Source organism: Sciurus vulgaris (assembly GCF_902686455.1).
Source record: "Sciurus vulgaris genome assembly, chromosome: 16".
Taxonomy (NCBI): domain Eukaryota; kingdom Metazoa; phylum Chordata; class Mammalia; order Rodentia; family Sciuridae; genus Sciurus; species Sciurus vulgaris.
The window spans coordinates 16,066,196-16,089,488 of record NC_136477.1 but is presented as its reverse complement, the minus strand read 5'-3'; the positions used below and the strand labels follow the sequence as shown (position 1 = coordinate 16,089,488).

The following is a 23,293-nucleotide window of genomic DNA, read 5'->3' as shown; positions in this document are numbered from 1 at the left end:
AGGCTGTGGCAGACCACAGCAAGTCCCTGAGCTTGTGAACAGGACTTGTTTCCCTCTTCAACTCATGACATTAGCAGGTGGGACCTCAAATAGCCTCACAGAGTGGCTCGGCTATGAGTCCAAACCAGGGATCTGAATTTCACAAAATCCAGCCATTCCTAGGAAGGCCCTGAGTGTCTCTTGGTTTGGGATGGTTCGTTATTTATTTAATTTTCCTTAGGTGGTTCTTTTTCTTAAAGTGGCTCTTTCCCTTCAGGGATGAGTTAGTTCCTTTGGGGTCAGGATATTGATACCATTCTTGGGAGCTGGAGTCTTGCTCCCCCTGCGTGGAATAATGAATACATGAGAAAGGCCAAGGCAAGGGCAAAACAGAAGCTGTAATTAAAGGATACAATGGAGACAGACTTCTCCTGGGGGAGAAGGTGGTCCAGAGCTGGTTCATGGGAAGGGGTGAATCCTGTTCCCTTAGAGTTCCCAGGTTTCTTACTTCTCATGTCCCCTCCTATCCCACCTGTGTAGGATGGAAGGAGGCGATCCAGGGGTACTTCTCCCCATTTTCCATTCTCTGCCCAGAAAAGCAGGAAGGGAGTCACAGGGAATACGCGTTAATAATTCCCTTCTGGGAGGAACAATCCCCCAGAGGCAGGCGACCTTGGCCACAGGTGAGTGTGAAGTGTCCTGAAAGCATTAACATTCCATTCCCGTTGAAGCAGCTTCCATCTTCCCTGCCCGACCTGGTGACCATCTGTCTACCCTAGCTCCCTGTCCTTTGTTCTTGCTTCACCCTGCCCCCCAATTTTAGGAAACCCTCACTGCTGTAAGGAAAAGGGGCAATGACTGCTCTGGCCTCTTTGAGCTGAGTGGGGGGTGATGTGGTGCCAGCAGCTTGAGTTTCCCATTTAGGAATTGGGTGGGTTGAGGGGTCCACAGTAAAGTCTGTGGGAGCAACATGTGGTAAAGGCACTTAGAGGAGGGTGATCTGTGAGAGAAACAAGAAGACACGAGTACTGGAGTAAAATGAATGCAACAATAAATGTTGCACATGAACACAGCAATGGGCATGGTGATGTCCACGAAGATTAACCATGTCTTCCACCAGGAGGTGCCAGAGAACCAGAACTGAGAAGTTGTTCCCATGACAGGGCTGGTGAGGACATGGCCTCTACCTGGTAACATAACTCTTTAAGGAAGTTACTTACATTGCCAGTTGTCAGGAATTTCAAGCATTCAGTTCTGATAATGGCACATGGGCCACCTTGGGCTACAGTGAGGACATTTACAATCATCTGGCTTTGTAAGATGGCTCTCCTAAAGAGTGTTACTTCTGTGTTAAGGAGAGAAACGTTTTCCTCAACCTGGTGGAGGGGTTTGGGTATAACTGGTTAGGGTTTCTACATGCCACGTTACATCTTCTAAGCCAATTTGTGGAATAAACAGTGAAGCTAGATGATCAAACCTGATTGCCCCCCACCCCGATGAGGACTGGGGAGATTGCTGGCTGTTCTATTCTTGGTGTCCATCTCCCTTGCATCCAGGGGTACCCAGTAGTACATCGTCCTATCCAGCTGGAAAAGCCAGGGCCATAGTGAGTTCCACACATCCGTTGGGTTTCACTGGGTGCTGACCACCTAATCTCAGTCTAGAGACCAATTAGTCCCAAACCAATCATTGGTCAGTAAAAAATCACAATGTGTGGCATAGTGACTCGGGGTCCAACATTTCCCGAGTGGCCTTAGGCCATTTTTCATAGATGTAGTTATGTTGTTCCCAACAGATTTGGGCTTCTTGACGTAGATGCCCTGGGGTGGGTGTAAGCCACAAATCTGTCCAAATCTCATAGTAACCATCCTATGCCTTTGACCTGTTGGTGGTGACGTTGGAAAATGAGAAGTGGATGGGCTTAAATGTGATTTAACAGCTGTGAAGGTCTGAAGGTTGATTTGTTCTTACATGGAAGTTTTTGCATGGCCTGGTTGTGATAAAATTTCATTTGTAGGCCATAATTTAATATTGGCATGAGTGAGGTTTGTAAAGAGTGTTTTCCTTTTGTTCTAACCTTAAAGATTGTAATTTTACCCAGTCACTTTTTTGTAAGGGGATACCCACAAAAGTAGCCCATAAGTGCTGGAAAGGAGTCCACGTATCCAGCAATTATTTTTCTGCAACCAAGTGGCATATTGTTGAGGCCAATTTCTAGAAAAGAGTCAATTTCAGTGGACTTATTTAAATAATAATGAAAGAATTTTTATGTATCATCATTGTCTTTAGGAAGAGATATTTCAGGTGTTCTACTGGAGTGCAGGAGTATCGTTCCTGTTTCTTGAGATGGAGAATGTTCCCTGGGAGTTGATCTAGGATGAGAGAATTTTATCCAAGAGTGGCAGATCCAGTTCTCCTGTCCAAGCACATTCCCTGCAGAAGGGGAATATAAAATACAGGGAAAGTCCCTTCCAAATAGGATCTCACTTTGGGGAATTTGATTGGTGTAACCATAACTAACTTGCAAGTTTTCATACGGAGGTGGGGAAATAAGTGGCTCAGATATGGATATTTACAGATTTCAGCTTGAAACATGGCCAGGTTTGTGATATGAGCCACCAGATCTGCAGTTTCCTGATTGTGAAGAATGACATTCCTTAGGCATGGCCTCTCACATAAGAGCTCAAAAGAGCTCTGCCCCAGTGTTCTTGGGGTGTTTCTGATTCTGTGTAGGGTCAAGGGGAACACTTCATGAAGGATATGGAAAATGACAACCCCCCAAAACTGTCTGATCCAGAGGAAGATGGAGGAGGGAGGAAGGCAATCATTAATCCTCACCCACTAAATCCTTTCCCAGGAACAATGGGCCCTGAGGGAAAGAAAGCAAACTTTGATTCCCTCCCTGGATTCATCCCCAGCATCTCCACCAAAAGGAAACAATCATCCCTTCAGAGCCACATGAGTAAGGGAGGAGGTGGACACTGGAACTCTGGGTCCTGGACTTTCACCCTTCCCTGTTGCCAAGGAGCACTGGAAGAAGAACCAATAGTGAAGCTCTGGGTAACAGTGGGTCCCCAGAGGAAGAAGATAAGCAGTGAACACTGAGTTCTGAGTTTTTCCCAAGGATAGTGAGTTTTGGGCTTTTTACAACTTCTTTCCTGACTGTCCAAACCACACGTCCTGCTTCAGTCTCCATAATTAAACCACCCTCATTGTAACCTGCAAACTCAGACTGCTTCTGTAACCAGGGGCCATTTTCTTACCCAGAACACGAGCCCCCATCCCAGTGCCTAACTGATTGACTCTGCTGCAGAATAAAGGAAAGCTTGCTGATCTGTTTGAGTTCTGCTTCCATCCTGGTTATTTGTGTTTTCATAATGGTGCCAAAACCGTATTGGTTATTTCTGCTTACTTATTGGTGCTGAATCCCAGGAATAGTAGTAAGGAAATATTTTGCCTCCCAGTCCTAACGAAACATCCTCCTTAACAGTCATGTTAAATGGTCGATGAGACCTTGGAAATGACCAATGAACGTCAGCATTTTGTGGTCCTCAAGGTTGGGGGACTTCGGTCATGCCTTGTGCAGCTATGGCTGAATCCCCAGACTGACTGTTTCCCTCACCTCCCTACCCACCCTACAGAAAGAGCCCTCCCACACCTCCTGAGTCCATTCTAGCTAAACAGTTGCTGGCATGCAACCCATAACCAACTGCAACTCTGGGCTAGGTTTTCACAGCCTTATGCTATGTGGACAGAGCAAAGATTTGTATTGTTTTATTTCAGCACCTTTATTGGTGCTGAAGGCATCCTCTTTCTGACCTCCTTCTCACGTTTGCCATCCTTTCCCCAATCCCTCCCTTACCCTATACTCTGCAGACCTCCAGACCAGAGACCTCTTTGTCATTTTGTTCCTGCAACCAACACCAGCCTTCACGTTCTCCAGAGGTAAGACCCCATCCAGTTTCCAACAGATAAGCACCCTGCCCCAAGACATTGCATTTTCACCTACCAGGACCCCAGGGGTCCCCCACCATTGAGATTTGAGTGAAGATGTTCTCCCTTTCTCCAGTGAAACCATCAAGTCTGAAGTCAGGAAAGCTTAGGGGATGCCTCTCATCTTGAACTGACACCTGGTCAAGCCTCAGTCAGTTCCAAGGAGACTCCCCTTGGGTTGTCTCACTAGTCATTTTAAGATACCTTTATTCCTAAACTGACTTCAAAATCAAACACTTCATTAAACTTTGTATTAAAATTTAGACATAATACAAATTAATCTGCACCAATGGCACAAGTATGGGACCTTTGATCAACAAATTGTCAAAATTGAAAAAATTACCTATTACAGAATGGCAAACTGTCTGAGGTTTCCTACCCCCAGGCTTCCTTTTTTCCTTCACTCAATTACCAAATATACCATTTATAGGCCTGCTGGCACTCTCTTTCTCCCTGTCCAATTTGTCAGCAGATCTGCAACTAATACCCATAAAAAACTTAGTTAGAGAAGGGCCCCAAAGCTTCCCAGAAGAAGTTTCTAGATACTGCTTTCAAGACCTTTGACAATAGGAAAGATCAGGCCAAACAGGAGAAAGAAAAGCATCTTAAAACTAAACATCAGCCCCTGGCCTCAGCCATCCTAGACCTAAAAAAGTCATTGCCGCTCGTAGCCCCACCAGACCCTCTGACACACTTCCTGGGCCCTACTTCTGATGTAGGCAAACTAAACACTGGACAAGTCTCCCCTAACCTGAGGCCAAGCCCTGTCCCAACTGTAGGCAATGGGACCATGAAAGGTGGGCTGCCCCCCAAGGAAAAATGCCCCTCCCCTGGGTTTAGCCAGCTTCACAAGTCCCACAATACATCCAAGGATCCCCAAGTTACAGGAATGGTGAACAGCCAAGCAGCACACAAATATTTCCCTTCTGAAGAAATTTTTAGGGCACAACTAGCTGGGAAATGTCCTCCCTTAACTTAAGACAATTATCAAAATGTTAATTAGTACCCTTCATTCTGAATGAAGCCCCAGCCTGAGATCATGGAAAATGTAACCTCACTTCAAGCCGCTACCCTCAGCTTACATATAGAACAAATATTTAACTGTCACTGAGAGAAGAGAAATAGTCTGGAAATAGTCACACAAAAGAACAGACCAGCCCAACACCTAGTGGCATGTTTCAATAAGGAGCCTGACATAACAGCCTCATCTTCAAAATCTAATCTGAACCTGGCCTGAATTACCAACCTGGGGGGAAATGATTAAAAGCCCTAGGCATGAGGTTTTTGCTCAAACACAATTTCCCTCAGCCAGACCTCACTGAAGCTTTCATTGGAATGTAAAGGGCAAGAGCCAGCAGGCTCAGCAGGGGAACAATCTGAGACTGGAAAAAAACACAAAAAACAAAAAGTGTCGTTTCAATTCTCCCTGGCTGCAGCACAGGAAGAAAAATGATGTCAGCACTCTCTCTCTCTCATGCTGCTTTACTAAATAATTAATGGCCATGTCATTATTTTCTAGGACTCTTTTTTTAAAATTCTATATTTTTTGAGCTCATGATTGTGATCCTGAGTACCTAGGTTAATACGTTTTACTGACCATTCTTATTTTATCTAAATATAGATGTTTTTTACACTCTGCTATGTTCAGAGGCCAATTTGCAAGGGTTAGTTCTCAGTCTAATAGGTTTTAAAAGCTACAAGCTTTTGTTTTGTGTATGAGTGTATACCAGTGTATTGTCCTGTCTACATGTATCAAAATTGGCATGTAGATAAATAAGCACTCATAAATTAAATTTTATAAATATGTATTGAAGTGCTTCTGATTCACGTGGTTTGAATGGTTCAGTTTACATTGGGAAAACAGATAAGAGTGAAGGATGTCTTCAAAGTAACTAACTCACAGGTTTTTCTAGGTAGTCAAACAACTAGTAAAATGTAGATGTATAAATTCATTGTTTCTAAGATTATACTTCAACAAGGAAAAAATAAACGCTGTTTGATACACTTGTCTGATACCTTGGTTCTTATACTTAATGAATAAATTAGACTTAACATCAGTGAGATTAATCTTCATACATGTGTTTGTTAGAAGCACCTGATTAATTAGTTCATATACAAACTAAATACGTTTTACTCTTGTTAATTTCATTTTGTATTTTCTTTGTAAACTCTATAACTGTTGCCTGTTAATGTTCTGCAGAGGAACTGCTTCAAGAACAACCAACCTGGGTTAATTTGAGATAATAAACCATCACCTACAGGACAGATAGGATATAAGGCTAACTTCCAGTACTAATATAGACCCCCAAAATAAAAGAGAAAATGACTATAAGGTTATAGATATTGAAGTTAAAGCCCAGTACTCTTACTTTAAGACTGGTGAAAGTGGTTTGCTGGATGTTTATGATCAAGGCTTAAATATTAAGGCTAAGAATAAAAGTGTTCAAAATACCAATATTCAGTTCTTGCCTTCTGAGTCAGCCTGAACCCAGAAAACTAGGGGACTTTTCTAAGGGCTTTGCAACTCTGGGTCACATGACCTCCTGATCAGGGAGATTAATGAGACCACTGGAGAATGGAAAGCTGATTAGTTCACTCATACTATAAGAGGAGGGTCATTGGAGAAGGGAGACATCCCTGATTCTTCCAAGAGAAGTCACCTCATCAAGGAGACCCTAACTTCTTCTAGCAAGCAGATGGCACAAAAAGAGCTAAGAAGCTGCTCTCAAGTTCCCCAAGAATAACCCTTGGGGGAACTCAGTTGACTCTTAACAACAGATAGGAACAAGGTCAATTTGACCGGTGTGGTCTTAAAACCCAGCAAAAACTGTTATGACTAACACATAGCCATACCTGGGCATTTAAGAAGAAAAACAATATCTCTTTTAAAGGAACTTAAGACCTACAATTTTGTCAGTTCCACAGCTCTGATGCTCCCCAATTTCTGAGATTTTTCCCTTTTGTGAGGTTCATATTTGATCCTGCCTACCAAAATTAAATTGGTCTCTGTACCTTAATCTTCCTTACTCCTCAAATAGACATTTTGCCCCACAACCAAAGCCCACCCATTCCAATAACAGCACATACCAGATGTAGGACGGCCCCCCAAAATCATCCCCTCACTCATAGGGTTAAAAATGTCCACTGGGATTGGCACAGGTGCAATGGGATTAGGAGCTTCTATTCACTATAAAAATAGCACAGGTTATTGCAGGTATCCCACAGGTCACTGAGGTGGTACTGACTTTATAAAACCAATTTGAATCCCTGGCATCTGTTGTCCTGAAAAACTGGCTGGGAAAGGATCTGTTTCCATGTTAACCAATTGGGAGTATGAGAGACAGGGTTAGAATGGCTCCAGGACCACCTGGAATATGGGGGGTGGGTCTGGCTCAGGAGCCTTTTCCAACACGGAATGGCGATTTTCAATATAAGGTTAAGAATGTTATCCAGCTTAATATATCCTTTCATAAGGAATTCTATTTCACAGCATGTGTATTAAATCTCTATGTTTTATTTTCTGGACCTATTCAAGTACAATATAATGCCTCACAGAACATGTATTATGTCAAATGTGAGAACTGTATGTCGCAACCATGTGTCAATCAGACTATATGGCAGAGTGCATGATAAACTGCTATGCTTCCCAAAAGGCCAGTAGCCACTGGCTCCCTGTAAATGTGCTAAATGTTTCATCTGGTGGCCAATAGCTGGCATCATTATCTTGGCTTGGATAATCACTTCTGGACCTACCTTCAACAATTTTGAAAGAATTTTGCTGAGACATGGCAAACTCAAGTACATATTGCTCAGGAAATCTTGAGTGAAATTCAACAACTAAAAGATTCTGTGGGGCTGGCAATATAGCTCAGTTGGTAGAGTGCTTGCCTTGTAAGCACAAGGTCCTGGGTTCAAACGTCAGCACCACAAAAAAAAAAAAAAAAGATTCTGTTATATGGCTAGGAGAACAAGTACAAGATTTCCAATAGTCTCAGAGACTCCAATGTCATCATAACATTACCCAATTTTGTGTTTACTAGAGTTCCATATTATGATACTGAGATTTAATGGAAAAATGTACATAATCACCTAATAGGACTTGATCCTTTTCATGATGTCTCTTTAGATGTGTTAAAATTACAATCTCAGTGTGCAGAGGGGAATGAGGGGAGGGGTGGAATGGTGAGGATGGGAAGGACAGTAGAATGAGAATATTACTACCCTATATACATGCATGATTATATTACTGTGTGACTCAGCACCATGTACAGCCAGAAAAACAAGAAGTTATGCTTCATTGGTGTACAATGTGTCAAAATGCTTTCTACTGTCATGTATAACCAATTAGAACAAATAAATAACAGTCTAAGGTTCTGGCCATGACTAATGTAAACAAATCTACCTTTAATAATGAAGACATTTAGGGCAGTTTAGCTAAAGGAATTTCTTCCTTAACCCTTTTAAATACTTTTTTACACAGGTAGCTGGATTACTAGCTATAACTATACTGTTAATTTTATCTCTGTTCTTGTTTTGCATAGTCTAACAAGTAGGATGGAGATGATTAAAACACCAGGAAACTATGGTTCCAATGTTAATCGTGCTTGCTATGCGCTAGAGGACCCACACCCCTGAGATCATGGAGAGTGCACCCTAAATTTGAATAGGGCAAGATGGCCTAAAAATATTGGGTCCCAGTTATTTGACTTGCTAATATACTTTAGAAATATGATTCCTGCATTTTAGAAGAACATATCCTGTTTTGACACTGGAAAATGTTTTTCCTAGCACTAACAAATTAATTTATCCTCATCTTTCTTATAATAAATTTCTTCTCCCTATTGTTAATTTTGTACAGAAGCAGTTTCCTTTTTTCTTTGTGGGGGGTGCTGGGGATTGAACCCAGGGCCTTGTGCTTGTGAGGTAAGCACTCTACCAACTGAGCTATATCCCCAGCCCCTCAGAAGCAGTTTTTTAATAAGTTAACCTGCCGGTTCAAACTGCCTCCTAGAACACACCTCCAGAAGTCACAGCCTGATTTTTTGAAACCACAAAAGGAGGACATCACCTATGATGATGCCTCTTCAGTCTAAACTGCCAGGATTCCATGTCCTCTTCCAGAACTCTGAAAGGAATGGTCTCCTAACTTCACCTCTTCTCAGCAGGAAGCAGCCAGATCTGATACCATTGCCCCAGTTCATTCTCCCCTTTCAGAGTCTAGAATGAAGGATATAGAACATGACAACCCCCAGGACAGGAAAATGACAACCCTCCAAAACTCTGACCCAGAGGAAAAGGGAGGAGGAAGGTAATCATTAACCTTCTCCCTATAGTCCTTTCCTGGTAACAACGGGCCCTGAGGGAAAGAAAGAAAACTTTCATCCCTTCCTGGGCTCTTCCCCAGGATCTCCACCAAAAACTAACAATCATCCCTTCCCAGTCACAATGGGTCCTGAAGGGAGGAGGTGGATACTGAAATGCTGCACCCTGGACTTTTACCATTTCCCATTTCTGATGAGTCTTGGAAAAAAAAAAAAATAGTGAAGCTCTGGGTGACAATAGGTCCCAGAGGAAGAAGGTAAGCCGTGAACACTGAGTTCTGAGTTTTTCCCAGTGACAATGAGCTTTTCACAACTTCTTTCCTGACTGTCCAAACCAACACATCCTGCTTCAATCTCCAATAATTAAACCACCCTCATTGTAACCTAGAAAACTCAGACTCCTTCTGTAACTGGTGGCCACTTTCCTACACAGAACATGAGCCCTTCCACCACGACAGTGCCTGAATGATTGACTGTGCTGTGGAATAAAGGAAAACTTGCTGATCTGTTTGAGGTCTGCTTTTGTCCTGTTTATTTTCAAAATGGTGCCAAAAAACTTATTGGTTATTTTTGCATACATCTTAGGCTATTTGTAGTGGATTCCCTGAGTGAGTTATCTTAGAGGACTCTTGGAAGTATCATTAGCCTTTTCTATCCCTCCTGAGGATTGAGGTCTCCATGCACAATGGAGATGATATTTTATGCCTAGGATTTCGGATATTTTCTGAGTGAGAGCTGCTCCACTATCAATTTGGAGACTGCAAGGCAGTCCAGAGAGGACAACTGTTTCCTGTAATGAGGCTTTTTCTACTACTCCTGTTTGATCAATTTTGGAAGGGTAGGCCTCAGTGCCTGAGGTAAAAAAATATTTACCATAACTAATAAATACTGGACTACAACACTCTTAGGCATGTGGGTAAAATCAATTTGCCAGTCCTCCTCAGGAAATTGTCCTGTCTTTGTAATCCTGGAAGCTTTTTGGTGGAGTTAAGTGGTTGTTTCTCTGGCATGTCTCATAGGTTTTGACTATCTGATGGACTGTCCTTGGTTTATTTTCTCCTCAAACATCTCTGAGTTAGTTTGAGAATGTTTTCTTCTCCCAAATGGTAACATTGATGTAGGATGTGTAAAGCTTTCCGTTGAGAGTTAGTAGGTAAGTAAAGTTTATTATCTTCCATCTGAATCCACCCAGAAGGTACATGAATGCCTCCTCTAGATAAGGTCTGTTGTGTCTCCTCCTGGCTGTATGGAGGTCTTATCTCTGGGGAAGGGGCTGTCCAGGGTAGAGAGGTTGTTGGTGTTAAAAGTTTCCTTAGCAGCCTCATTGACCTATTGATCTGCATGTCTATTGCCTTCTGATATCTATATATTCCCTTATGATGTCCTTGGCAGTGGATTACTGCTACCTCTTTAGGTGAATGAACAGGTTCTAACAGTTTTTTTAAATTTATTTTTATTGTAAACAAATGGGATACATGTTGTTTCTGTTTGTACATGGAGTAACAGCATACCATTTGCATATTCATACATTTACATAGAGTAATGATGTTGATTCATTCCGTTATTTTTTCCTTCCCCCCCACCCCTCCCACCTCTCTTTTCCCTCTATACAGTCCCTCCTTCCTCCATTCTTGCCCCCCTTCCACCCCCCATGTGATATGTCATCATCCACTTATCAGTGAGATCATTCGCCCTTTGGATTTTTGAGATTGGCTTATCTCACTTAGCATGATATTCTCCAATTTCATCCATTGGCCAGCAAATGCCATAATTTTATTCTTTATAGCTGAGTAACATTCCATTGTATATATATATATATATATATACCACAGTTTTTTCATCCATTCATCAATTGAAGGGCATCTAGGTTGGTTCCACAGTCTGCCTATTGTGAATTGAGCAGCTATGAACATTGATGTGGCTGTATCTCTGTAGTATGCTGATTTTAAGTCCTTTGGGTATAGGCCAAGGAGTGGGATAGCTGGGTCAAATGGTGGGTCCATTCCAAGTTTTCTAAGGAATCTCCACACTGCTTTCCAGAGTGGCTGCACTAATTTGCAGCCCCACCAGCAATGTAGGAGTGTACCTTTTTCCCCACATCCTCTCCAACACCTACTGTTGCTTGTGTTCTTGATAATCGCCAGTCTAATTGGGGTGAGATGGAATCTTAGGGTAGTTTTGATTTGCATTTCTCTTATTACTAGGGATGTTGAACATTTTTCCATATGTTTGTTGATTGCTTGTACATCTTCTTCTGTGAAGTATCTGTTCATATCCTTAGCCCATTTGTTGATTGGGTTATTTGTATTCTTGGTGTAGAGTTTTTTGAGTTTTTTACATATTCTGGAAATTAGTGCTCTATCTGAAGTGTGAGTGGCAAAGATATTCTCCAACTCTGTAGGCTCTCTCTTCGCATTGCTGATAGTTTCCTTTGCTGAGAGAAAGGATTTAGTTTGAATCTATCCCAGTTGTTGATTCTTGCTTTTATTTCTTGTGCTATGGGAGTCCTGTTAAGGAAGTCTGATCCTAAGCCAACAAGTTGAAGATGTGGACCTACTTTTTCTTCTATAAGATGCAGGGTCTCTGGTCTGATTTCAAGGTCCTTGATCCATTGTGAGTTGAGTTTTGTGCAGGGTGAGAGATAGGGGTTTAGTTTCATTCTCTTGCATATGGATTTCCAGTTTTCCCAGCACCATTTGTTGAAGAGGCTATCTTTCATCCATTGTATATTTTTGGCCCCTTTGTCTAGTATGAGAAAATTGTATTTATTTGGGTTTGTGTCCGTGTCCTCTATTCTGTACCATTGATCTACCTATCTATTTTGGTGCCAATACCATGCTGTTTTCGTTACTATTGCTTTGTAGTATAGTTGAAGTTCTGGTATTGCGATACCCCGTTTCATTCTTCCTGCTAAGGATTGCTTTAGCTGTTCTGGGTTTCTTATTCTTCCAGATGAATTTCATGATTGCTTGCTCTATTTGTGTAAGGTACGTCATTGGGATTTTAATTGGAATTGCATTGAATCTGTATAGCACTTTTGGTAGTATGGCCATTTTGACAATATTAATTCTGTCTATCCAAGAACATGGGAGATCTTTCCATCTTCTAAGGTCTTCCTTAATTTCTTCCTTCAATGTTTTGTAGTTTTCATTGTAGAGACCTTTTACCTGTTTGGTTAGATTGATTCCCAAGTATTTTATTTTTTTTTTTGAGGCTATTGCAAATGTAGTTGTTTTCCTCATTTCCCTTTCAGCTGTTTCATCGCTTGCGTATAAAAATGCTGTAGATTTATGTGTGTTGATCTTATAGCCTGCTATTTTGCTGAATTCATTGATAAGGTCTAGAAGTTTTCTGGAGGAGGTTTTTGGATCCTCTAAATATAGAACCATGTCATCCACAAATAGTGACAGCTTAAGTTCCTCTTTTCCTATTCGTATCCCTTTAATTTCTTTAGTTTGCCTAATTGCTCTGGCTAGTTTCAAGGACAATGTTGAATAGAAGTGGTGAAAGAGGACATCCCTGTCTTGTTCCCGTTTTTAAAGGGAATGGTTTCAGTTTTTCTCCATTAAGAATGATGTTGGCCATGGGCTTAGCATAAATAGCCAATACACTTAAGGATAAGAATCATATGGTTGTATCAATTGACGCAGAAAAAGCGTTCGACGAAATACAACACCCCTTCATGCTCAAAACACTAGAAAAAATAGGGATAGTAGGAACATACCTGAACACTGTAAAGGTTCTAACAGTTTTAAGATTGGTTCAAAGTTTTTAATGGAAGTTCCCTCAGTTGTTTGGAATTCTCTCTTTCCAAATTGCTGCATGTGCATGCAGGATTGGGTAGGCATATTTAGAGTCAGTGGAAATTTTTTTAAAAAATTTTTTAGATGTTTATGAACCTTTATTTTTTTAATTTTTTTTTTAATTTTTTTTTTTTAAGTTTGTGGATGAACCTTTATTTATTTGTACATGCTGCTGAGGATTGAACCCAGTGCCTCTCACATGCCAGGTAAGCACAATACCACTGAGCCATAACCTCAGCCTTGGACCTTCATTTTAATCATTCATTTATATGTGGTGCTGAGAATCGAACCCAGTGCCTCATATATGCTAGGCAAGTGCTCTGAGTCACAACCTCATCCCACGGTGAGTGGAAATATTGACTGTTGTTTCCCTAGCTCAAGTGCTCTTCTCAGGGCTGTCAATTCTGCAAGTGGTGCACTTGTGGCCTGGGGGCAAAGATTATGCCTGTGAAGTATCATGTGAAGTCACCAGGGCACATCCAGTCTTGCATTCTCCTTGTTCCATAAAGGAGCTCCCATCTGTGTACCCGGTGAAGTCCAGAGTAGACAGGGGCAGGGGCTGAAGGTCTCCACTGGCTGAGTAGTTTACAGCTACAACTTGCTGGCAGTCAGGTTCAGAATTTCCCTTTAGTGTTTTACGGGGGCAAGTGAATGGGTTTCAATTAGAGCAAGTCCTTATTTGAGTTACAGATCCTTCTAGAAGTAAAACCTGGTATATCAGGAGGTGACTATCTGAGAGCCATAACCCCCTTTTGTATTTAAAATCCCTGAGAGGTCATGAGAGGCATAGATACAAGGTGTCTTCCCAGGGTGGTTTTGATTGCCTCAGGGACTAGCAGGACAACTGCTGCTACCACTCCCAAGCAGTGGGGACTCCCAGAGACAGTGTCAGGCTCCTGACCGAGATATGCTGTTGACTGTTGAGCTGGTCCATTCTTTTTTTTTTTTTTTTTTTTTTTGGTGCTGGGGATTGAACCCAGGGCCTTCCACATGAGAGGCAGGCACTCTACCAACAGCTATATCCCCAGCCCCTGGTCCATTGTTTTGTGTGACCATTCCCAGGGTTATTCCTTCTCTTTCAGTGACAAACAGGTTAAATTTATGCTTCCTAGGTAAGCTGAGGACAGGGGCTTAAAGTAAGGCCCCTTTTAATGCCTTACTGACCTTAGTATGTTCCGGTTCCCATATCAGAAGTTTTCCTCTGGTGTAGCGTTTCTTTAAGAAGGCCATAAAGAGGCTTAGCTAATTCCCCATACCCAGGAATCCAAAGCCTGAAGTATTTGGTTATCCCCAAGAAGTCTCTACATTGCTTTCCTGTTTGGGGTGGAGGGTATGACACTATGGGGGTTATTCTCTCCTTTCTTGTGGATTCTCTGAGACACATGTAATCCTAAGTACTGAACCTATTGTTGACACAATTGAGCTTTCCTTTTTGAGAACTCATAACCTCTACCAGCTAAGAAGTGCAGGGGTTTGGTAGTGGTCTTTTGACCTTCCCCCTGGTTGGTCTAATAATCTCCCATAAAGTCCTTTTTGCCTGTGGGTGCAGGGAGTATTTCTTTGATGGGGAAAGACAGAGGGATCCCTTAGGACTATTTTAATTGGGACTGCGCTTTTTGACCGTCCAACCTTGCCTTCAGTGCCCACACTTTATGGTTTATGTCGCACATTAGAGGTCAACATAGTGGATCTAAGTTCACCCTGATGGGAGCCTGGAGCTTTGAAAGTAAACCCCTCCTCAATACAGTGGTAGGGCACTCAGGGACTATCAGGAATGCTTGAGAAAACATCATCCCATTCCATTCACAACCCTGTGGGGAAGTAAATTTTCTCGTAATAGGCCAAGAAGACACCCCTTGCACCATTATAGTATTAGAGGAAAGAGGTCCCAGGTAAGAGGTAAGTACAGAAAAGCTGGTGCTAATATCCAAGAGGAAACTGATCTCTTGGCTCCCTAAGAAGAGGCTCGTTCATGGTGATAGGAGTTAAGGGAGCCATTAGAATCGACCTGGTCCAGCCCCGTCAGTCCTGTGTGGAGGAATCTTGCCTCGAGGCCCTCTCAACAGATGTGAGTTCTTCCCTCTCCTCCTGACTTCCAAGGTTCCCTCATCTTCCCAGTTGATGGTTGTCACCAGGTGCTCTCTGCCTGCAATTTCACATATTCTGATCACCACTGTGAAATTCTCTTGACTCAACCACCCTACCACTGACTGATTCATCCAAATTTCCATTAAAAATCCAAAGCATAATAAATATTTTTATCAAAAAAATCAAACTGGCCCCAAGCTTAACGTCCCTGAGGCTCTCTCACATGCCTCAATGTAAATGACTTGTTTAAAATGGTCTTACAGAGCAGGTTACAGTGGTGCAAGCCTGTAATCCCTGCAGCTCAGAATGTTGACACAGGAAGACACTGAGTTCAAAGCCAGCCCCGGCAACTTAGCGAGGCTCTGAGCAACTTAGCAAGCCACTGCCTCTAAAATGGAATGGGATGTGGCTCAGTTATTAAGCAACCCTGGGTCCAATCCCATTACCAAAACAAAAACAGAACAAAAAACCCCCAAGTCCTCTGATAGACTTTAACACTATCTTATAACTGAGAACTAAAAAAATTTATTTTGGAAGTCAAGAGTAATAGATTCCTTCTCTCCCTGATTTATGTAAAATATTTCCCATTAATCTTTATGCAAATAGATGCTTTTGTCCTAAAAAGATCAGGTGCATTGAAATGTGAAATAAAGCAGTGTATAAATGTATTTCAGGAAAAGGATACTTTATTGCCTGTCTTTGTTTTCTTCCATTCCTAAACATTTCCCTGGCCCTCGTAAAATGTCTCTTAATAAAGCTGGGTTGAGTAGCACAGGCCTAAAATATCACTTTCATGGGAGGCTAAGGCAGGAAGATTGCAAATTAGACATTAGCCTGGCAACTTAACCCTGTATCAAAATAAAATAAATGGGGCTGGGGATATAGCTCAGTACTAAAGTACTTACTTAGAAAGTTTGAGGCGCTGAGTTCAATGCCAGGAACTGCAAAAAGAGGAAAAACGTCTCTTTGAGTCATGCACTAGTCTGTAGGGCTGATACAGCAATCTGATTTTCCCAGACTTATTAGAAACTCTGTACAAGTGATAATTGTAATTAATTTGATAGAGAAGTCTAACTTGAATTTCCAATTAAAGAGAATTGATATCCCACTGAAAATCTAAATCGTGTACGACCATAGAAATGAAAAGATTTACCCCATTTGTGTACAATGAATTAAAATGCAGTCTGTAAAAATTCAAAAAAATTAAAAAAAGAATTTCATTCCTCTTAGTCATATGTCTGCATTACAAAAACAGTACTCTATCACAATATTATCAGTTTCCAATAAAAATTTTTAAAAGAAGCTAATATGTGTCAATCTGTAATTTGGTTGAAACAATTAAGAAATTCTAAAAAAGCATGCATAGAAATCTGGTTTTAAGAAAAATCTACCTCTATTGTTATATCACGGGCATGTTCAAATATGTAAAAATAAATTTCACCATTATGTGTAATTATGATGCAAGAATAATATGGAAAAATATGCTATCAGACTGTGAAAAATATAAAATCCATGTATAAATATCATTTTCCCCTGAAAACATACATATGTATACACATACATACACATATATGTACACATAAATAAAAGGACACGCATAAACCATCATGTGAGGTCTGTACTAAATTTGCAGCAATGAACAAAAACTCATTCTTCAGTGGCCCATAACCACATTTATTGAAAAACTACATAAAAATTAAACCTAATGGCATCTTAGAAATACACATCAATTTGCTTTGGAGCCAACATGCCTCAAAATGTTAGAAGGCTTACTCCCTGGTTTGATTAAAAATATACTGCCAATTAAACTCATATAGTACAGCCTAAACAAAACTCTCAGAAGTGTTTCACCTCAGTCTTTATTTTTAAGAATACAAATCAGAAACAGAGTTCAGAGATCTACTTTAAGATTGAATTACTGGTGAACACAATATAAATTTTGGGACATTTCCTCCAGATAGCACACTTTGTGGGGACTACTAATCAAATTATTTTGCACCAAGCTCTTCATATTAATTGCACGTATAGGATTCTGCTACATGAGGAATTTTCATAGGCCTCTGAAACTATGTTATAACTGACCCTCTCTTCTATGAATTTTTTAATACACAGGGTTTTTTTGTTTGTTTGTTTGTTTGTTTGTTTGGTACCAGCGATTGAACCCAGGGGTGCTTAACCACTGAGTCACATCCCTAGACTTTTAAACCATTTTATTAGAGATAGAGTCCCACTGAGTTGCTTAGGGCCTCGCTAAATTGCTGGGGCTGGATTTGAACTTGTGATCCTTCTGCCTCAGATCTGAGTTGCTGGGATTACAGATATTCACAGGGTTTTCATGCACTGTGATTTCTTACATGTTAATCAAATGGAGGTCACTGCACACGTCTTCTATTGCAGGTTCCACTTCATGCTGTGCTCATTTGTATGGGTACACTGGACCAAGATGGTGGCAAGTGTCTCCACATCCTCTGCAACAACACAAGTTACTGCACCTGCATTCTCATGTGTGCTAACAAGTTCATGTGATAATAAAGGCTTCCCACTATTCTGTATTCAGGGTTACTCTTCAGTGTGTTCTTTCATGTACTTGAAAGAATCTGAGAAAAAAGGCTTCTCCACATTGCTGATCATTAAGGTTCCTCACCATTGTGAATTTTTTCATGGTATCAGAGAGAACTGTCAACAGTAAAGGCCTTCTCACATTGCTCACACTCATAGAGTTTCTCTCCTGTGAGTTCCTTGCTGTTTGAGAAGGTAACTGGATGGAGTGAAGGCTTTGCTGCTTTCTTTACATACACACAGGGTTCCTCTCCAGCGTGCATTCTTTCCTGTATTCTAAGGGTGGACGAATGACTGGAGCCTTGCACACACTGCTCACATGCATGTTTTCATGTCACTGTAATTTCTTTTACGTTTTCTGGGGGGACTGGGATCACTGCAGGCTTTGCTACATTGCTTTCATACATGGAGAGTTTTTCTCCAGTGTGCATTATTTCATGTCTTCTGACTAAACAGTAATGAATAAAAGCTTTCCCACACTGTTTTCACGTACAGGGTTTCTCTTCATTGTGAGTTCGTTCATGTGGCTGTATGAACTAAAGCCTTTTCCACATTGCTTACATACACAGGGTTTTTCTCCAGTGTTGTTTTTTCATGTCTTCTGATTACATGAGAATGAGTGAAAGCTTTTCCACACTGCTTTCATGTATAGGGTTTATTTCCACCGTGAATTCGTTCACGTTTTCTAATGGAGCTGGAAGAACTAAAGGCTTTCCCACATTGCTTACACACATAGGGTTTCTCTCCACTGTGAATTCGTTCATGGATTTTAATGTAATTTGAAGAACTAAAGGTTTTCCCACATTGTTTGCATTTTTAAGGTTTCTGTCCACTGTGAATTTGTTGGTGGATTTTAAGGTAACTGGAAAACTAAAGTCTTTTCCACTTTGCCTACACACATAGGGTTTCTCTCCACTGTGAATTCGTTCATGTTTTCTAATGGAGATGGAATAAATAAAGCTTTTTCCACATTGCTTACATACATAGGGTTTCTCTCCAGTGTGTGCTATTTCATGTATTTGAAGGGATCTATGTGAATGAAAAGCTTGCCCACATTGTTTACATGTATAGGGTTTCTCTCCACTGTGAATCCGTTCCTGAATTTTAATGTAACTGGAGGAACTAAAGGACTTTCCACATTGCTTACATACATATGATTTCTTTCCACTGTGAATTCGTTCATGTTTTTTCATGCTGCTGGAAGAACTAAAGGTTTTTCCACACTGCTTACACACACAGGGTTTCTTTCCACTGTGAGTTTGTTCATGAATTTGAAGGGAACTGGGAAAACAAAAGGCTTTCCCACAGTGTTTGCAATTATAAGGTTTCTGTGCACTGTGAATTCGTTCATGCATTTTAAGGTAACTGGAAGAACTAAAGACTTTTCCACATTGCTTACAAACATGAGGTTTCTCTCCAGCGTGAGTTTTCTCATGCTTCTGAAAACACTGGTGATAATGGAAGGCTTTCCCATGTTCCTTATATTCACATGGCTTCTCTCCATGTTCATAATACTCATGTGCTTTGTGTCCAGTGTAAGCTGTAAGGGCCCAGCTAGGGATGAATTAGCAATGAGGACTTCTCCACACACATGGTGTTCACTTGGTTTTACTCCAGAAGAACTTGTCTTGTTTATAAGAGGATCTATGATGTGGCTGAAGATTTCTCCACATTGACTATCTTCTTTCTGTTCACAGAGTCTCTCTATTGCTTGACTTCTACAAAGAATGAAAAGCACATTACTAAGGATTTGTTTATTAATGATTTACCACAGAATTGGTTTTATGCTGTGTAAGCTTTATTACTGAGCTACATTCCAGTCCTTTTAACATTATTATTATTATTATTATTATTTTGAGAAAGCATCTCACTAAGTTGCTCAGGGTCTCACTAATATGCTGAGGCTGGCCTTGAACTTGTGATTCTCCTGACCCAGTCTTCCAAGTTGCTGGGATATGAAGTGTGCACTACTGCCCAACTAAGGTTTCTAAATACTCCTTTGAAGTTAAGTACTTTGTTAACCCTGAATATGTTTATTACATTCAATTACTACTTATGAGTACTTATGAGTACTACTTATGTGAAATGCATGGGACAAAATTCAGATTAAATTTTGTGATATTTGCAAATACACAGTAAGATATCTTTAAAATAGGTCCCATTTGAATGTAATTTCGTATGTTTCTAATAAACTGTGTATGGAACACAGTTTGAATATATAAACTATCAGAAAGCATCACTGATGACATCATGTTAGTGTTCCAGATGGTGCCTGAACTGGAAGATTTTTGATTTTGAACTTTCCAATTATGGGTGTTCAACCTGTCTGCCTTGTTATAAGAAAACAGAGATTAAATCAATTTGAAGCTTGGCACGTATTCATTTCCTTCGTTTTACAAGTTTTTATAAGTTACTCAAAGATATTTCAGGGACACTGCTCTCTCTTGTGAGTTCAATTACCTTAGATTTCCCCTGGAATCGTAGTGATTGTGGATGGCCTGATTTTTCCATTGTTTTCCTAAAATGCAGACCCAGAAAAAACATTATGACTTTATTTCAACATTAGATAAAAACTATCAGAGACTTGCAGATCTGTTGTGTAATGTCACCATGCCAGTAGAGTCACCACAATGTAGGCTTTCTATATTCTAGATCATGGAACAGCACTGATCAGCAAGTAACAACAGTTCTCTGAATGAGTAGGTGAGGAAAGTAGGACACCCTTACCTATAGTGGTCAGGTTCCTGAAGGTTTCCTGCATCACATCACAGAAGGGCTTCTTCTGGGAAGGATCCAGCAAAGCCCACTCCTCCAGGGTGAAGTTCACAGCCACATCCTCAAAGGTCACTGACTCCTAAAACATCCCATAGGTATTGCCAGGAGGAAATGAGACACACAGCACTGGAGACCTGGACTCACTGCGTGAGAGTTTCACATGACACTAGGTCCTCCCAATACTCCATCACCTGGTTGTCACACTCTCACTCTCCAGCCATGCTCACATCCTCTCACACGGCAATTCTGAAGCTGGACTTTACCTACTTGGTAGAGTAACAGGGAGAGCAGAACACTCACTGTGGTGCTCGGTCACTCAGATTCTCTTTGTACACTGGTCTCTAGCACATCTCACAACAAATCCAACTATGTACTGCCCTTAATACCAGCAGCCATTCTGGGACAGTGTATTCTTAAAAATGTTTGAGAACAAACTTTGATCTTTGGTTGTATCTGGGAATTGCGTTTAGTATGGACCTCACCAGCTTAACTGCAAGGAGGGAATTGGGGTTTCCAAGCAGGTTATCCCAACAAAATGCAGCCTGTTTAAATTCTGTTGGTCCTCTAAATGTTTGTGATATTTTGACATGCTGGTCAGAGGTTCCCTACCTCATTAGCCCCACAAATATACACTGGGTGATGAATTTCTAGTGAACTGGGTGTCTGATCAGATTTAAAACCTCTTTTTACAACTCGTTATTAGGGAATTCATTACATCTTTTGGAACTGCACTAAGGGACTGCAACTGGAAGTCTGGATCCAACTTCCTGTACACCAACCAGAACTATGTAGTAAATAAGACTCATGAAGGATAATTCAGTAAACTAATAGGTAATCATTAAAGTTTTGGTTGGAGAATGTCAAAGCACAATAAAATAAGAGGGAAAGTGGTACATGTTCTTAGAAAGATTTCAGGGTCACCTCTACATAGACCACTAAAATTACACAATGTCAACAACAAGATCTTTTCCTGGGAAAACAAAAAAAATTGTTCATGCCTGCTGCAGCGGCATGCCCTATAATCCCAGTAACTTGGATATAGTATGACCCTACCTCAAAATAATAAAAAAAAATAAGTAAAATGAATAAATTTTTAAAAGAGGTAGGGATATGGTAGTGCTATAGGGCCTCTGGCATCCATCCCCAGACCAAAGAAAAAAGAAAGAAAGAAAAAGAAAAGAAACAGAAAGAAAACAAAGAAAAAAAGTTTATCGAATCCTCTAGGCATAATTAATGTCTACCAATATGTAAACACATTGGAATAAGAAAGTGATCACTTGACTAATAGACACAAAACATCTTGAAGCCACATTACTTGGAAGAGTACACTATTAACAGAAAGATTAACAAACAGATCGTGAAAAAGAAAAGAGCACTCAGTGAGTCCACATGTGAACAGAGAACTGATTCATGACACAACGGGCATTGTACAACAGTGGCAGACACCCCAACCTCTCTAGTAGTAGAGACAGGGACAAAAAGGTATCTATTTACCTGGACATGCCATGTGTTTCTCTCTATTCCAAGGATGACATTCAAATTACACACTGAAAAAAGAAAGACAATATTGGAATAGTTTGAGAAGTCATAAATACCTTTTAAATATAGAGAATAGTGTTTCCTAATTTAAAAAGAGAAAAATTCCTTTAAAAAAAAGCGGAGCAATTTAAATCTATGAAAATAGAGGAAGGTAAAAGACAAAAATTTCTGCAATATGAGGCATAAAAAAGGACTATTATGCTCCAAGGCATTGTGGCACAGATGTGTAATAACAGCTACTTGGGAGGCTGAGGCAAAAGAATCCCAAATTCCAGGGAAGCCTGGGTGACTTAGGGGACCCTGTTTCGAGTGCCCCTGAGTTCAATTCCTGGTACCCCTCCAAAAATAAAAGAAAAAGAAAAGAAAAAGAAAAAGGCCTGGAGATGTAGGCCAGTGTTAGAGAAGCTGCCTAGCATGTGCAAGGCCTTGGGTTCAATCCCTGTACCCGCCTCAACACACACACGATTAATATCAACAAAAATAAATACACGATTAACACACTAAACATTTTAACTCAATAATGAGATATGTGTCCTTGTTTGAGGAAAAAGCTAAATACATATAACTATGGAGGATCATAGTGAAACAATGAAGGCTTAAACATGAATGTTGGATACACTGATGCACTCCACTGATGCTGTAGTTTCAATTTTGCCTCAACCCTTAAACCAATGGCTGAAATCAAATCTGACCTCATCAAGTACTTCTGCTCAAACACTGAAAGAGGAGACTCTGATTCATATAGATATCCATTAGTCTTCAAATGTTCACATATGAACTATAACAAAAAATAAATAAAAGAATAATAGAGCTGGGCATCGTGGTGCATACCTGTAATCCCACAGAGTTGGGAGGCTGAGGCAAGAGCATGACCCGTACAAAGCCAGCCTCAGCAACTGGGCGAGGCTCTAAGCAACTGAGCAAGATATTGGTCCTAAATAAAATATGAAAAGGTTGGGGATGTGGCTCAGTGGTTAAATGACCTTGGGTTCAATCCCCAGAATAATAATAATAATAATAATAATAATAATAATAATAACAACAGCAGCAGCAGCAGCAGCAGCAACAATATAATTAAGAGGAAAATAGGGTTCAATAATAGCAAAAAAAGAGAAAAGCCATTTCTGAGAAATCTCAGAATTTGAAATTAGTGAACAAAGATAGTCACTGAGCAAATAGTGAGGTGCCTCCTGTAATCCCACTGAGTCAGGGAGCTACGGCAGAAGGATCACAAGT

General features: G+C 40.6%; 2 protein-coding genes and 1 long non-coding RNA gene across 5 annotated transcripts in view; 1 reads left to right on the top strand and 2 right to left on the bottom strand.

The window, feature by feature from the left end:
• LOC306646927 (uncharacterized protein) overlaps positions 1-23,293 on the bottom strand; it is a 101,602-nt gene that overhangs the window by 36,598 nt on the left and 41,711 nt on the right. The gene's annotated exons all lie outside the window — the stretch shown is intronic.
• LOC306646932 overlaps positions 9,055-23,293 on the top strand; it is a 332,017-nt gene continuing 317,778 nt past the window's right edge. The window contains exon 1 of the long non-coding RNA XR_013760005.1: positions 9,055-10,488. This is a non-coding gene — a long non-coding RNA (uncharacterized lncRNA). The remainder of the gene's footprint in view (positions 10,489-23,293) is intronic.
• LOC306646931 (zinc finger protein 20-like) lies at positions 17,918-22,129 on the bottom strand. Its single transcript, XM_079115802.1, has 4 exons — positions 22,013-22,129; positions 20,471-20,597; positions 20,204-20,261; positions 17,918-19,461 (listed from the first exon to the last, which is right to left on the bottom strand). The coding sequence occupies exons 2-4, from the start codon at positions 20,502-20,504 to the stop codon at positions 18,933-18,935; spliced, it is 621 nt and encodes a 206-aa protein (XP_078971928.1). The 5' UTR covers positions 20,505-20,597; positions 22,013-22,129; the 3' UTR covers positions 17,918-18,932.

Bases quoted from the DNA above. Each gene is read 5' to 3' on its own strand.
- LOC306646931 (XM_079115802.1), bottom strand. From the start codon at position 20,504: ATGCAGGAAACCTTCAGGAACCTGACCACTATAG. The intron at 20,262-20,470 runs GTAAGGGTGTCC...TCTGCATTTTAG, and splicing joins CAGGAACCTGACCACTATAG to GAAAACAATGGAAAAATCAG. The intron at 19,462-20,203 runs GTAATTGAACTC...CATTCTTTGTAG, and splicing joins GATTCCAGGGGAAATCTAAG to AAGTCAAGCAATAGAGAGAC.